Source organism: Engraulis encrasicolus, chromosome 10 (assembly GCF_034702125.1).
Source record: "Engraulis encrasicolus isolate BLACKSEA-1 chromosome 10, IST_EnEncr_1.0, whole genome shotgun sequence".
Lineage (NCBI taxonomy): Eukaryota > Metazoa > Chordata > Actinopteri > Clupeiformes > Engraulidae > Engraulis > Engraulis encrasicolus.
In genome coordinates, this window is record NC_085866.1 from 47,439,143 (window position 1) to 47,456,642 (window position 17,500).

At 44.3% G+C, this 17,500-nt stretch overlaps 1 protein-coding gene across 1 annotated transcript in view; it reads left to right on the forward strand.

Moving 5' to 3' along the window:
- slc12a5b (solute carrier family 12 member 5b) overlaps positions 1-17,500 on the forward strand; it is a 42,512-nt gene that overhangs the window by 5,786 nt on the left and 19,226 nt on the right. The window contains exons 5-10 of the mRNA XM_063209481.1: positions 8,198-8,344; positions 10,739-10,793; positions 11,496-11,626; positions 12,797-13,044; positions 13,605-13,816; positions 14,638-14,805. Of these exons, the coding sequence (XP_063065551.1) occupies positions 8,198-8,344; positions 10,739-10,793; positions 11,496-11,626; positions 12,797-13,044; positions 13,605-13,816; positions 14,638-14,805 (961 nt within the window). The remainder of the gene's footprint in view (positions 1-8,197; positions 8,345-10,738; positions 10,794-11,495; positions 11,627-12,796; positions 13,045-13,604; positions 13,817-14,637; positions 14,806-17,500) is intronic.

The window sequence follows — 17,500 nt, forward strand, 5'->3', positions numbered from 1 at the left end:
ACAGCCCGAGCCCAGTACACAGCTGTGGCACACAGAAACACACACACGCACACACACACACAGACACACACACACACACACACACACACACACACACACACACACACACACACACACACACACACACACACACACACACACACACACACACACACACACACAGAGAGACACACGTGCACACGCACACACACACACACACACACACACACACACACACACACACACACACACACACACACACACACACACACACACACACACAGTGTTGTGTCCCAACTCAACGAACAGGTGCACGGCAAAATAGCAAATGAGACTCTGGGTTCCTGCTGGTGAAGAGCAGCGCACCATGATGCTGCACAAATGCCACCGCACCAGTCGAGCACAGGCACACACCAACACAAGCCATGCAATGTGGTTTCATCAATTCATCATAAGCGGGTTAGTTACTTTCATACGATAAAAAAGGTTTAGGGGGCGCTGTGGCGCAGCGCACTAAGCCCCCCTCATTTGGGCTTGCATGCCCACCCACGGGGACCGCGGTTTGAGTTCAGCCGGGTCATTTCCCGATCCTCCCCTGTCTCTCTGTCCCATTCACCTCCTGTCATGACTGTCCTGTCAAATAAAGGCATAAAAAGCCACCCCCCCCAAAAAAAAAGAAAAGAAATGATATACATGAAAAAGGTGACTGCTATCCAGACTGCTACCTGACTTTTTCTAGTAGTAGGGGGATATATCTTGCCAAAAAAGCATGGATAGCATTTCTCCCCCCAGATGATACCGATCACCACCCCCAGCTTATGGGCTATGTGTGAGATATATTTTAGTTCACGATGCCAATTTCTACAGTATGTACAGTGTATCACAAAAGTGAGTATGCCCCTCACATTTCTTCAGATTTGTAAGTATATATTTTCATGGGACAATAAGAAATTTCACTTTGACAAACTGAAAAGCAGCTTATATAACTATTTAAATTGTATTGTTTATTGTTGTGAAATTTCTTTAGCGCTGTCCCATGAAAAAATACCGTTAAAATCTGCAGAAATGTGAGTGGTGTTCTCACTTTTGTGATTCACTGACTGTATACTGCAAACCATACAGCACAGGGCTATCAAAGTTCAGTAGAGCAAAGGAAAGAGATGCTTTTTGATCCTGAAGTAAAATGTGTAATGTAATGTACTTAACCTTTACCATAGGATTGTGGTAAATGTTACAATTAGTGTTATGTACTGTAACCATATTGTAGAATAAGTACTGTAAGTCCATACTGTATGCATGGATATGCCCTATGTGGAGTTAGCACACAATGTTTTTTAAGTATGATGAGGCAAACATGCACATGTTACAGACTCAATCCACTGTGGTGAACCCATCAAAGACGTGCTATTCACTTCAGTAAGGTCAGCGTTAAAAATAATTCTTCGAAGACTTGTCATCCTTTCTTTGTTAATTAATTAACATCACAGTGGCAAATTGCTAGTGCTGAGGAGTTATTCATCACTTGTCTGTGTGCGACGACGACATACCATACTTTACTGACAACCGCCTCCGCTGACAATTAAAGACGGAAATTGCTTAATTTGAGGGAGGAAAATATAACAGCAGCATAACAACACAACATGATAAGGAGGACTAGACGAGACAAAGCAGTCACGGTTGGTGGAGGAGATCCCTCTGGTACTGGGTCAAATTAATGAGCCAGGCTTTTATCCCCTCTCTCTACAATAAAACACCTCTGCCAACGCTGCCCCGGCTGGCCAAGGTCATTTGTCAAACATCTTCTAAGCTGCTGAGGGAGGGCTGTTGGAGTCTCTTTTGTTTGATGAAAGGTTGTTACTATTTGTCCTGACCTGCTGAACAGTCAAGTCAAGGCAAGCCAGTTATGAAATCATGCCTTTCCACACAGATTCCACAAACCCTTTATTTATTTACTGATTTATTTAATTATTTGCTTCTTTTGTTTGTTTCTACATTTATTTGTTTGATTGTTTGTTTGTCTATTGGTTTGTTTGTTATACATTTTTTTCTATTAATCTTTCTGTATAGTTTTGTCAGAGCAATATTGTTTTTTTAATAGCGCACACGCTGCCTACACACAGACAGCTACAGGAAGGGAATGTGGGGCAAAGCTGCTTGATTTGACAAGGATTGGATTATGAAACAAGGACGGCTAGTAATCAAGCACATCACCAACATCATCACTGACAACAACACACAGCGCAGGCACATTACTGTGCCCCAAAACACACACCACAAAATGACACACCATGACACGGCACAATCTACTGTAGAGGGACACCCCTCACCCCCACCCATCTAGTGAACACAAACACAGCACAGCAGAAAAAGTGATGATGCTCTGCCAAGGTGCGCTGCTTTGTCGAGATGAGCTAACAACAGCCCAAAAACACAAACGCTAATGCTAACCGCTCAGTGTGCTACTGTAGTGACAGGTAGGTCATATTGGGACAAAAAGGCACTGTAATAGACATTACAACACAACAACATTACAAGGCACAATCTAGAGAGGCAACCCCCATCTAGTAAACACAATACAGCACAGCAGAAAAACCCAGTAACAGTGTTCTGTCGAGATGGGCTGCTTTGTCAAGATGAGCTACCATCGCCCAAATCTTCCTCAGGGTGCTGAATGAATGAATGAATGAATGAATGAATGAATGAATGAATGAATTAATTAATTCATTAATTAATGAATTAATAAATGAATGATTTTACTTGACAATTTCAGTGCTTATCGTAGATAAAACTACATACATTATTTAGTTCTAAATAAACTGCACCATATACTTACAACATGTGCTAAGTGCTACTGTAGTGTGTTGTAATGGCTTGGTAGCCATCATATCGACACGACAACTGCACCGCAAGAGACATCACAGAAGCAATCAAGCAATCAAGCAGACACATCGATGTGCCACGCAGCACTGTACATCAAAACACAACGTAACACAACACTGTACGCTACACAAACCTGTGCAGTGTAGTGTTGTGTGGTGTTGTGTTGTAGTGTAGTGTGTGGCATAGTGATGTGTCTGTGGCACGTGTTGTTGTCAGTAACTGTAGAGGCAACCCCCATCAAGCTCCCGTAACACAGCAGCACAGCACAGCAGCAACACAGTGGCGGCAAGCACCACAAGATAGCCTACATCACAGAACCTGACTAAGGGGAGAGAGCAGCTCATAGCCAGCCTCAGGAAACATTATTGCACATAACAGGGCCCTGCGCTGGACATGACACAACATGACAGTGTATGACAGAAACATGACAGCACGCAAACCTGCACTATAGTGCGAGAGACAGACACCATGAGCGTCAAGGTCATGGAGTCAACTCCCAAGGAGCTTTGATGATGCGTTGGAGAGATACAACACAAAAAGATACAACGTCCTTGTAATAAACATCTATCAGTTATGGCGTTGCAGCGCAAAGCAGACTATTTCATCACAGGCAACATGACAGCGCCAGAATAGCGGGAATGGAAACGGAGCATATGCTGGAAACACAGTGATATGAACACAGAGCACATCATCTTACTGACAGTGCAAAATGGAGTGCAGCACACATAGTGCGCATGCCTGTTTGTGTCTGTTTGAAACTGTGTGTGTGTTTGTGTGTGAGTCAGTGTGCCTGTTTGTGCTTGTGCGTGCATCATGCATGTGTGTAAAATGTATGTACTGTATGTACAGTATGCAGGAATTGTGTGTGTGTGTGTGTGTGTGTGTGTGTGTGTGTGTGTGTGTGTGTGTGTGTGTGTGTGTGTGTGTGTGTGTGTGTGTGTGTGTGTGCCTTTGTGCAAGTGTGTGTGTACACAAGTGCACTTAGGATAATAGCGTCCTGGCCGTGAGAGGCTGAATTAAACAAAGACAGTTTGTTATTGATGACATCATTGGGGGGGTTTCACTCCACTCCCAGGGTACGCTTTGGCATTTAGAGCCACTTAAACCTTAAAACTCAGCAAAAAGCACATTATTATTGCTGTCATCACCACAAGCTCTGTTTTCCAAACGCGAGAGCTTTTTACGTACTCCTCTTCATTTTCCCTCAGTCTATGTTCCTCTCTCTCAATTTCTGTCAATCTCTCTCTCTCTGTCTGCGTCTTTCTCTCTCTCTCTCTCTCTCTCTCTCTCTCTCTCTCTCTCTCTCTTTCAGCCTCACAATGTCTGTTCATGGCGTTCCCGCTATTAGTCTTTCACTCTCTCTCTTTCTCTTTCTCTTTTCTTCTCTCTCTCTCTCTCTCTCTCTCTCTCTCTCTCTCTCTCTCTCTCTCCCTCAAATGGTCTCTTCTTCAAAGTACAGGAACATTAGCTCTGTAGTTGCAGGGCAGCAGCAGCAAAAGCATGAAACAAACATCATTTGGGCATCCAAAAAAAACAACAATGGAAAAAAGATATGAAAGTGTTTTGTGTTGCTCTGTCTTCCTCCTACATCCCCTTGGCTTGTCCGGAGAGTGGGATTGTGAAATGGAGTCCCATCGCCCCTGCGAACGCTCAGTGAACAGCATGACTCATCACTTAACTTGGTTTTTTTTGTGGGTTTTTTTACATTTTCTTTCTTTCTTGTTTCTTCCACATGCTCTTAAATTAGGGCACACGCTTCGCTTCACTGGCAGACCAAGATGGAGCTGCAATTTTTTTCCCTCTCCTTTTCTTTAGTCTTTGTTTCTTTCTTTTTCTTAGATTTTTCCACCTTTCTTAGAGCTAATTAGACAGCACAGTTAGAGAGAGAGAGAGAGAGAGAGAGAGAGAGAGAGAGAGAGAGAGAGAGAGAGAGAGAGAGAGAGAGACAGGAAGCGAGTGGGTAAACTAGAGATGGAGAAGGATCAGGGAACGGCCTCGGGCCAGAATCCAACACGAGTCCCCAATGTAATGATACAGCCCCATTGCCCACTGAGCCATGATGACACCCCCTTTTTCTTAAAGTTCTCGCCGATGTCCCCAACTAGAACTAGTATTCCACACTACGTAATGTTGTCTCTTGCAAGTAACAATTTTTCCTCTCCTTTTCTGAAGCTCCACTTCTCCTAGCTAGTACTCCATATCAATGTTGTCTAATGAGAATATCTGTCCTTCCCATTCAGTCTTTGCAGTCTCTGAAAAGACTCAATTACATCATAGCAACATTCCTCTGACGTTACTGCCAGCCTTAAGTAACAGATAAAGACTTGATCATTACAATTTCTGAGAGAGTTATAACAGAGGCTTTTCGCGAAGGGGTTAAACTCCATCAATATTCCTTATAGGAACTAATACTCCACATAGATATCCCAATAACTCTCCCACTTTAATAGTCATAGTTCTCCTAATTCTAAACGTTGGGTAAAGCGATGCCGTGAATAACATTATGATCGGTGGGTTGTCAAGGGGATTCGTTTCTCCTCCTTCTCTTAAACTCCATCGATGATCCTGACTAGAACTAGTACTCCAAATCGATGCACTTAACAACTCTCCCTCCCTCTCTCATAACCTTTCCCCAATTCAAAACGCTCAGAAAAAAGTGATGCAGCCGTGAATAAAAGATTATGGTCTGTGTGGTTGTCATGGGGATTAACTTGCAAGTTGCATGCTCTTTAATGAGGGCGGAGACGATCACAGGCTCATTATGGCTTTTAATGAGCATCTCAGATTTTAGGGGGGATTCTTCTGTTCGCGGTCCCCTTTTTTGACAGTCGTGACTCTAAGCCAGTTAACGTTAATTGGACGGAAGCCCACAGAGAAATGAAGACATGTTCAATCCGGAGAACTCCTTAGAGTTTAATTACTGGTCCTGCATGTGTGTGGGTGTGTGTGTGTGAGAGGGAGTGTGTGTGTGTGTGTGTGTGTGTGTGTGAGAGAGAGAGAGAGAGAGCGAGAAGGAAAGAGTGTGTGTGTGTGTGTGTGTGTGTGTGTGTGTGTGTGTGTGTGTGTGTGTGTGTGTGTGTGTGTTTGTGTGTGTGTGTGCGGCTGACTGCTTGAATGTACAGTATGCTTGAGTGGATGACTGTGTGCATTTGTGTGCAAGTGTATGAGTGAATGAGTGTGCATGATGTGTGTGTTTGTGTATGAGTGTGAGCGAGTATGCACGTGTCCATGCGCGACGTGTGCATTATGTATGCATGTGTTTGTCTGCAGGCATGTCCATGTATTACATGCACACACACACGACATGTATCTGACTCATTTCTTCACGTTTACCGCACCTTGCTGAAGCGCTCTGCTCGCCTCAGTTTCTTTATCGCTCAACCAACACAGAGTCAGTAAGTCACAAACCATACGCCCCCGCGGCTCCAAACCGCCGCTGGCTGCGAGAGAGGGAGGGAGGGAGTCTTGCTGTAGCAGCAGCCAACCTTTCAGCCACTCAGCCGTGATGAAGGAGAGGAAACACGAAAAGAGTTATCTCCCTCTGTCACTCGCCGCGGGTTAATGAAGGAATAATAAAAGCGCCCCCCTCTCTCTTTCTTTCTCTCTCTCTCTCTCTCTCTCTCTCTCTCTCTCTCTCTCTCTCTCTTTCGCTCTGTATTCTCGCTTTCTCTGTCTTCCTCTCTGCCCCCCTCTCTCTCTTTCTGTCTCTGTCTCTCTCTTTCAGTGTCTGTGTCTTTCTCTCGCTCTCTCTCTCTTTCTTTCTGTCTGTATGTCTCTCTAGCTCTCTCTTTCTCTCTCTGCACATGCTCCAGGCGTGTCATGCCTCCTTCATTATTCCCGAGGGCTGTTTTAGAGCAGATAGGGACACTGAGCAGAACATAGCCTGACTGGGGCTGAGACACTTTGGATATATGGGAGGGAGATGTGTGTGTGTGTGTGTGTGTGTGTGTGTGTGTGTGTGTGTGTGTGTGTGTGTGTGTGTGTGTGTGTGTGTGTGTGTGCGTGCGTGTGTGTGAGAGAGACAGAGAGAGAGAGAGGAAATAGTGTGTGTGACTTACAGAGAAAGAGAGCGTATATGTGTTTGCATGTGTTTGTGCGTGTGTGTGTGTGTGTGTGTGTGAGAGAGACAGAGACAGAGAGAAGAAATAGCATGTGTGTATGTGTGTGTGTGTGTGAGAGAGAGAGATAAAGTGAGAGAATGTGTGTGTTTGTGTGCATACCTGTGTGTGTGTGTGTGTGTGTGTGCGTGCGTGCGTGTGTGTGTTTGCGTGTGCAGGTGGTGCGCCAGTCGCAGCTGTTTCCTCCCCCAAAGCTGCAGAAGTGAGGGCTGATCACTGTGACTAAGAATACCTTTTTGGCCCAATACCCTGTCCAGTTGTAACCACATCAATGGAAGGTAGAAAATCTAATTTTGTGGGCTCACAAATGGCACTGAGAGTATTTGGGGAACGCTGGAATTGAGGGAACAAAGAGGGGGTGGAGGGAGGGCTCAGAAGATGAAGATAATAACATGTAATTGTGGCAGAAATCACGCACGGACACACACACACACACACACACACACACACACACACACACACACACACACACACACACACACACACTGGCATTCCTATGCTCGTGGCTTTTGCATTTTTACTTTTGTTATTAGCAGCAGAAGGACAAAGAAAAAACACAATTCACCTTTTTAGGACCTCGATGCATTCCCCACAAATTACAGTTTATGCCTCATACAGTATGTGCCGCATTTACAGGCACACACACACACACACACACACACACACACACACACACACACACACACACACACACACACACACACACAGACATACAACCACAAAGCCGAGTCCACTGACTTTAATCTGTTAGTTGCTTTTGCTATTTCGCAGCCTCCCGGTCATGGGCGTGGACCTGCCATGTCTGCAGAACATCCTGGGTGCACACACACACACACACACACACACACACACACACACACACACACACACACACACACACACACACACACACAATTACCCACCCATATACATAAACAACTGTTCCTCTGATACCATCCACCTATTACTGTATCCCAGATGTTTGCTTTTTATTTTGGAAACAGCCATGATGTAAAGTTGCAAGAACACCATGGGATCAAACAGCGATGGGGACATTTTAGAATGCCTTGTTTCTCCTTTCACTTCCTTAAAATAACACCGACTTCACACACACACACACACACACACACACACACACACACACACACACACACACACACACACACACACACACACACACACACACACACACACACGTCAGTAAAGCCACTCACCTGTTGGTTGCTCTTTGTATTTGGCAGGCTCCAGCGCTGGGCACGATCATGGGCGTGTACTTCCCATGTCTGCAAAACATCCTGGGCGTCATCCTCTTCCTCAGGATGACCTGGCTGGTCGGCATCGGGGGAGTCTTGGGCACCTTCATCATCGTCTTCATGTGCTGCTCCACGGTCAGTTAACACACACACACACACACACACACACACACACACACACACACACACACATAGACACACACACACACACAGCCCAGAGCCCAGATAGACAGACAAACACACATATGAACAAACAGAGAGAGAGAGAGAGAGAGAGAGAGAGAGAGAGAGAGAGAGAGAGAGAGAGAGAGAGAGAGAGAGAGAGAGAGAGAGAGAGAGAAAGAAAGAGTCTGAGAAAGAAAGAGAAAGAGAAAGACAGAAGTTACAAACGCGATAAAAACAAAAACAAACATAAACAAAAACTCGCTCCTAGCCTGTTCAAATTAGTGTCAGATTTTGGTAGCCTCAGTGTGTGCAGTGCACCATGCAAGAGAGAACTATGTGAGGAAGCTGAGCACTATGCACATACGCACAGCATGCAACATTAAAAGAACAGCGTGTATCAGTGGGGCGAATTAACAGGGTAGAATTAATGGCTGTGTATGTAAGGCGGGTTAAAGCGGGCTTGTTTTGTTTTACTGCTATGTCTCGGAAATTGACCAGAGCATTTATGCCGCTCTGTGTAAGAAGGAGAGCAGAAACACTACAGAGTGCTTCTTATATTGTATGAACATGCGTACAGCATTTAAAAATGTGGTACTGTGCTCACTCATGTCATAGGCAAGGTGCATTCCAAAAAAAGGTCTCGACTTGTCACCACGGGCACCCATTTCACACACCCAAGATCCTTTCTGAATTTAAAGGTCAAACTGTCAAATGGTTTGAGAGTTATGCTCAGAGCAGGCATGACAGGCACACCTATGCGCAGGCAGACACCCTTTGCTTCTGCTGATAGCTACACCTCCTTTCAATTTATACAGTCACGGCTTTCACCCAGCAGTGTCACAAACCACCCCCCAATCCTCCAAGATTAAACTCTGCGGTGCCCTTCAATATGTGCACTCTGCCACGTCTGCCACCCTGCAGTTTTGTGTGAGCAGAGACACAGACACAGACAGACATGTCCTCTATGCCGGGATATGTGTGGGATTTTATGAATATGCCAGTCCTCACGGCACCCCTGCAGATATTGCCTCTGCCTCTCATGCTTCCTGCACTTTCACTTGTTCTCACCATCATTTCCCCCTCCCTCCATCGTATCCTTTCCTTCCTCTTTCACTCTGGCATTCCACCACCTCTCTCACAAAAACACCACCATGTACTGCAGGGCTGTGTGGAGCTGAAAAGGAATATTTAATAGTTGTTGGGATATTTATGTCCTGCCGAGATAAAGAGGATTGCTGGCCCATTTGGAACAGTCTGTTATGTGGGCTGTAGTGACAGTGCGTCACAGCTAGCATTTCAGTACCCTGGACAGCGGCCACCATAACACTGTGCTTAACTTTCCCCCCTCTCTCTCTCTCTCTCTCTCTCTCTCTCTCTCTCTGACTCTCTCTCTCTCTCTCTCAAGGTGTTAAACAATGTGCCAATGAAATGACTCACATACTCTTTTTTCCCTTTTTCTTTTATCCTCCTCCACTATATTAGCCGTTAAAAAAGTGTCACGTCCATATTATTCTGTTGGCTATCATCACTTGTCCATCCCTCTGCTGTAAATCCTACTTAATTCCCTCCGCACCCAATTGACCTCACACAAAGCCTCAAACTACATTTCAAACCAGGCACTTAAATTGGCAAACTTTGTGAAGGGATATACTGTACTTCCAGAGGTGCACAAACAAATATAGAGAGCTTTCTTCTGAAATGTAAAAAAAAAAATAATAATAATAAAGGAAACAAGGCGATGCTTATTGTCATTACGTCAAATAGGCCTAGGCTAGGACATTCAAGCACAGTTTTCATTACAAGCCATGCTAGCTCTTTCATTGTTAATAGGCTAAGTAGGCCTACTAAAACGGTAGTGTGACAACGGACTTACCTTGCCAGTGCGTTTCAAGTATAGACCGAGATGTGATCCTCAACTTCTGGAGTTGCCTAGCGTTTCGTGTGTGTGACAGCAAGTCGAAAGTTAGCATGGTCAGTCAGTCTGTCGAGACACGCGCACGAGCGCGGCTCTCAAGTCGCCAACGTTTTCGCACATTATCAAATAAAAAGTGCGAGTCTTAAAAGTCCGTTTTTAATTTTTTAAGCGCTTTACTTTTGGCTTTAAAATGTCCGGAAGAGAAGCATGTTCTGAGAAATCTCTCCTCTGCACAATAGTGTGATGGCTCGATGCGTAGCCGACAGCTAGAGAAGTCATTTACGTAAAATGTTGAGCCTACATTCTGGTGATACGGAATATCGTAGGCCTACTTATCCTCCCGATTCCCTGATAAATTACTGCAGTACGCTAATGTAGATATTTGTATTTAGCTTACTATACAATGTTTCCTATTGTCAACTCACCTTTTCATGTCTTTCTCATTCCAGACCATGTTGACCGCAATCTCAATGAGCGCCATTGCCACTAATGGAGTCGTACCGGGTAAGTGTTTTGTGAATGTGACAGCTAGGCTGTTTATTCCCCTCGAAGTCCCTCAGGGGAACGGTCTACTCTCGTCTCAGGCAGCAATGCTGTCTGGTTGTTCTTTCCAGACGGTTAGCTTCGAGTCTCCCAGACGAGGCCCGGTACATTTGTGGCCCGCCGAGGCCTGCTCTGCTCTCTGCTGAAGGGTTGGTGCGCTAACCTTGACCTTGCTATTTCCTACAACCACGACGAACCGTCCTCATGATGACTGCACATTACCTATACATTTACATTTGCCGTGTCACTACTACAATTGCTAAAGGCATCTCAAAGTGAAATTTGCCTGATTATCATCGACGTTCTAATCTATTGCAACGCTGAAAGTGTTGAGTCACTGAGGGCACAGCCTGGCTAAACACCAAACACTAGAGTGATACAGTGTTGAATGAGTGTAAATTGCAGTCAATACTAGTCAACTCGCTTCAGATACATGTGTTTATTTGCAAAACAAGCATAGGCCTACAGTAATTTACCACGCATGGAATGCCAAATTCATCATTTGTGTGTGTGTGTGACACACACACACACAAATGATGAATTTGGCATTCCATGCGTGGTAAATTACTGTAGGTAATGTGTGTGTGTGTGTGTGTGTGTGTGTGTGTGTGTGTGTGTGTGTGTGTGTGTGTGTGTGTGTGTGTGTGTGTGACATACATACAGCTGGAGGGTCTTACTACATGATTTCGCGTTCCCTGGGTCCTGAGTTCGGGGGTGCGGTGGGGATCTGCTTCTACCTGGGCACCACCTTTGCTGGAGCCATGTACATCCTCGGCTGCATTGAGATCCTGCTGGTAAATAATAGAGATGGTTTTGTTCCTCCTCGAGAACAAGACTTTGCTACCATTGCACTACACCACTACTATTACTACTACTACAACTACTACGACCACTACTACACAGATCCTTTAGTAATGCAGCTATGACTTGGTCATTGCCATTCTGGTAACACCAAACGTATAACAGGGTCCATGAGTAAAAAGGTGTATCCAGGGCAGGGCCGTAGCACCAAATTCTGGGCCCTGTGTACAGCCAGCTCCCATGGATGCCCTCCATCTTGGTTCACATAGGTGGGGAAATATGACACCCTATGGGGCCCTCATACCTGGGGCCCTGGTGACTCAATCCCACCCCCAATCCCACCCCCACCCCCAATATCACACACATGTGTCGCACACACACACACACACACACACACACACACACACACACACACACACACACACACACACACACACACACACACACACACACACACACACACGTACAGTACAGGCACGCATGCACGCACACACATCACACACACACACACACACACACACACACACACACACACACACACACACACACACACACACACACACACACACACACACACACACACTTCAACGCCCCCAGTTGCATCACACTGTTTGATTCACAGTGAAAGTTAAGGACACTGAGTGCCTGTCTGTTGCCCCTCTATATTTCATTTATTGCCCGCTCATCCCATCTTCCCTTTCCAACTCTTCCTCCCTTACCATCTCTCTCATTCTTTCTCTTCTCGCTTTCTCACTTCCTGTTCTCTCTGTCCCATGGTGCTTTCTCTGTCTGTCACGTTCAACTGCAAACGGACACACACGCACGCACGCACGCACACACACACTTTGTGCCCCACTCCGTCATTCTGCTCTCCCTTTTAATCAACTACTCCTCGTACCGTATCTCTACCATTCTTTCTTTCTCATCTTCTGTTCGGGCTGTGTCCCTCTCTCTTCTGTGTCTGTCACTCTCACCCCACCCCACCCCACTCCCCACCAACCTCCCCCACACACACATCTTCATCTCTCTTTGTTGTGCACCCCTCCATCACCACCACTTCCCTCAATTTTCCCTCTACTATTCTTTCCTTTCTCATCTCTCTTCATTCTGCTCTTCTGTCACTCTCAATAAAACACACACTACACATTATCTTCCCTCTGCAGATCTACATAGTGCCGGCAGCGGCCATCTTCAAGATGGAGGGCTTGGAGGGGCCTGAGGCTGAGGCGGCGCTGCTGAACAACATGCGCGTGTACGGCACCATCGTGCTGTCCCTCATGTCGCTGGTGGTGTTTGTGGGCGTCAAGTACGTCAACAAGCTGGCGCTGCTCTTCCTGGCCTGTGTCATCTTCTCCATCCTCGCCGTGTACGCCGGAGTCATCAAGTCCGCCGTCGAGCCGCCCTTTTTCCCGTAAGTTGTCATGAGCTCATCGTACTCTTTCACTGTTTCCCAATGCCCAGTGTTCTAGCCTGGCTACGATGTGAAACGCCCAGTGATTGCTTATTCTTTGGTGAACTCCGCAAAGTATCCAATCACTAGGCGTTTCACGACCTATCAAGGCTAGAACACTGGACATTCGGAAACAGTGTGTGTCTATTGTAATTTATCTGATATTCTGCACATACTGTACAAATTCCCACCATTACTGCAATAACTGTACTGTAAGTAACTGCATTTAACATGTAAATACTGTATTTAAACTGTACAAATGACATGCTTGCTATTTGCACTTCTGATGACTTCTTATGCTAAATTGCATTTCCTACCCTGTATTTATATGTGTGATGCAAATTAATTTGAATGTAATATATTGTAATCTAGTCAAATTTGGTTTAAAAATATGATTGAGAGCTGTTGGTTCACTGCTTTTGGTAGATTTTTTTGTGGTAGATTTGGTAGATTCCTAGAAGAATATCTACCAATAACGACGCATTTCACAACCCTCTTCTCTCTCTTTGTTTCTTCCGCAGAGTGTGTGTGCTGGGGAACAGGTCTCTGCTGTCAAAGGGCTTTGATGTGTGTGCCAAGACCATTGAGATGGGCAATGGCACCATCACCACAAAGCTCTGGAAGATGTTCTGCGACTCCGAGTTCCTCAACGCCACCTGCGACGAGTACTTCACCAACAACAACATCAGCATCATCCAGGGCATCCCAGGAGTCACCAGCGGCATCCTGGCCGGTAAGAAGAGAATTGTAGAATAGAGTACTTTTATTAATCCAGAGGGAAATTGGTCCCTATTCCAGCTGTTTGGATTTGTTATTAAATGGATTAGCTGGAGTTGAAAGCATATTGGGCTGTTTTTTTCTTTGCATGTTTAGGAATTATTATCCAACATGTAACATGGCTAATTTTGCTAACACAGTATCATCAAGTTCTCAAAAGATTTTCGATTGACGTGATTTTGGTCTGTGGTAATCGTATTTATTCCCAAAGATGCAAAAAACAGCCCACTATGCGTTCTACACCGTTTAGTGAGTCCTGACAAAGTTGAAACCAGTAGTACAAACAGCTTTAAATTCACCAGCTGGCATATCTTCTGAAATTACTTCTTTAACTTTGTGTATTATTGGGAGTCTTCAAATCTCAAGCTTCACACAGCCAACTTGTGGATGACACATTTTTATTATACCGTGCGCTGGAGTTAAGCATGCTTAACAACATGTCTCTGGCTATTTAATATGCTATTATTATTATTATTATTATTATTATTATTATTATTATTATTATTATTATTAACATGCTATATTATTAATATGCTAAATGAGATGCTGATGGCCAGTTGGATTAGACAGATGTGATGTTGATGTTGTGTTGCTGGTAATCCCATAATGCACTGCAATGACATGTGTTTGGGGATTACGCTCTTTCCCTCCTCCATTATAAATGTCTCACACACCTGATACGATCCATTTGGATGGAGTTCATTTATGTAGGCCTACTGTCATTTCTTTAGATGCCATTGATTGATTCAACCATTCATGTTTTTTATGTAACCGCAGACAATCTTTTCGGCACCTACCTACAAAAGGGTGATCTCGTTGAGAAGCGGGGGGTTCCATCGGTGGCTGATTCCGACTCCCCCATAACTAACATTAACCGTTTCGTCCAGGCCGACGTCTCGACCTTCTGGGCGCTACTGGTCGGCATCTACTTCCCCTCCGTCACAGGTCAGTACCTCCGCCAACAGCACCGCTACACAGCACAAACAGTGACAGTGACAGTGATTTTAGTTCAGGCACCATGTAATGAAAACAACACGCAGTACACTCTCCAGCACACAGTGCAGAAACACAGGGCATGCAGTGGAACACGTACTACAGTATATGAAACCAATGGTCAAACAGGCAGCAGAACACAGCACAGCTTACTCAGGGCGCACAAGGACACCTATAATGGAGCTAATGAACGGTACAGACAGCACAGCACAGTACAGCTACGCATTGCACACAATGACACTAATGACGAAACTTATAGTCAGGGCAGGCACCTTCTAATGAAAACAATGGTCAGTACATTCGCCAGAGCACAGTGCAGCAACCCAGGGCACACAAGGGCATGTATGAAACCAATAGTCAGTACACGTATCAGAACACAGCACAGCTGGCATTAAAAAATAAGAATAACACAAAAAGAATGCCTAGTCAGTGCATGTTTTTTAATGAAAACAATGGTCAGGAGACGCACCTGATCATAGTGCAGCCACCCAAGGGATGCAAAGGTATATATGATAGCAATGGTCAGTATAACACAGTAGAGCTGCTGAGGGCACACAAGGACACATGATAAAAACCAATCAACAGTACAGTCACCAGCGCACAGCACAGCCACCAAGGGCGCCCAAAGGCACTTATGATGAAACCTACAGTCAATAAAGGCTCCTTGTAATAAAAAAAACATGGTCAGTGCAGCCACCAGAACACAGTAGAGCTACCGGGGACACACTAGGGTACTTATGAACAGTAGAGGCATCAGGCCAGTACGCATTAGAGTACAAACACCCATTGCACAAAGGTAAGTGATGATGGCACAGGCACCAAGGCACTACTGAGTAAACTACCTTCATAGTGTTGATGATAATGATGGTGGTGGTGGTGGTGGTGGTTGTGACAATAAACCTGACAGGGATTCGATCACGTGTTTCTTACAATTTCACATGTGTTTTTTGCATAATCCCTCTGTTGTATGAGGTAGTGACGGCTCAGTTTGCATACATAACTGATAATTTCCTGTGAAATATGCAGGTAATTGCAGGAAGTTAATGGTCTGAAATACAGTGTTGTTCTTGTCTGTAGATGTCCAATTGCCCATTTAGATTATAATCACCATACGCAGAGTAGCATTCACAATACCATGTTGTAAAACAATTTTATCATGTCTAATAAATTTAGCCGAGGGTTTGCTGAGACTTGCCAGTAATGTATTTCAGTGTTGTTGGAGAGTGATCTACTGTCAACAAGGCTGCTGCAATACACATGTAATATTATGTTTGGAGTGGCAAGCACTGCAACAGCTATCACTAGCCCTTAGCTCACTAGCAGGATAAGGCAGCTGCAGTGCGTAGATGCAACCCCAATTATTTGTGTTACATTTAACAATGAATTAAGTTCCCATGCGCCTCTGGTTACCAGGTATTGGTGATGTGCAGTCATAAATAAAATCCAGAGAAAAGGGGGGAAATGTGGTAGACTTACAGTACATTCACAGCATGATTTATTTTAGCACTCAACACTGTATTTCATTATTGGTTCAACAGGTTCATTTTCTTTGCACATTCCTTGAGTTTTTGCTCTCAATTATTTGCATTTTAAAGTCTATTTTTTTCAGTGTAGAATATTTTTCTTATAGCTTTTCATCAACGCTACAAAATTAATTTCAAGTGCAGCTTTATTACCATTCCATTAGACAGGTCATAGCCTAGTGGGGAATGTGCTTCTAAGAAAACTAAGCACACCTACCAAACTTTCACTCTTGTGTAGCCCCTTAATGCACACCATACCTCCTGTGGCACGCTGTAATAGACATTGAAAGTTAACTACTATAGTACTACACTACTATCACACTACTAGGTGCAAAGGGCCTTTAGTTATGCATTACGACTTGGTCATTCATTGCCATTCTGGTAACAGCTAATTTATAATGCCGTGTTTTAAGGGGTTAAATACCCCTGTACAAGTTGTTCAGCATATTTTGAAGTACATATTATTTTATGCTAATTGAGTGCATGTTTTTATTTTGAGGAAATTCATCATGAATTATCAGACACATTTTCTTTGTAATAATATAGCCTCAACATACAGTATCCCACACCTGCACAACATGTAATCATTTGTATCTATGTACACACAGCATACAGTATATTGTGTACTTACCAAATGTCTTTCAAGGATGTTACAGACTGATTTACAGATGCATTTACAAATGCACAAACTACATATTCATATCATGTATCATTTGATCACATCACACACGTTTGAATTGTGTAGAACCAGAATAATATTAGTCACAGCAAAAAGGATTTGACATAATTGCAGAGTGTTTACAGTATTAGCACGAATGATTCTTTAAAGAAGAGAAACAACAAATTAATTTAAAAATGCCTATCTGCTTGAATAGTCACTGCCCTAATTAAAATTCTTGTGGTGCTTTGTGTGTGTGTGTGTGTGTGTGTGTGTGTGTGTGTGTGTGTGTGTGTGTGTGTGTGTGTGTGTGTGTGTGTGTGTGTGTGTGTGTGTGTGTGTGTGTGTGTGTGTGTGTGTGTGTGTGTGTGTGTGTGTGTGTGAATGAGAGTTAGAGAGAGAGAGGAGAAAAATATGAGAATGTCGTGTATGTGCGTGTGCTTGTGCGTGCGTGTGTGCATGCACT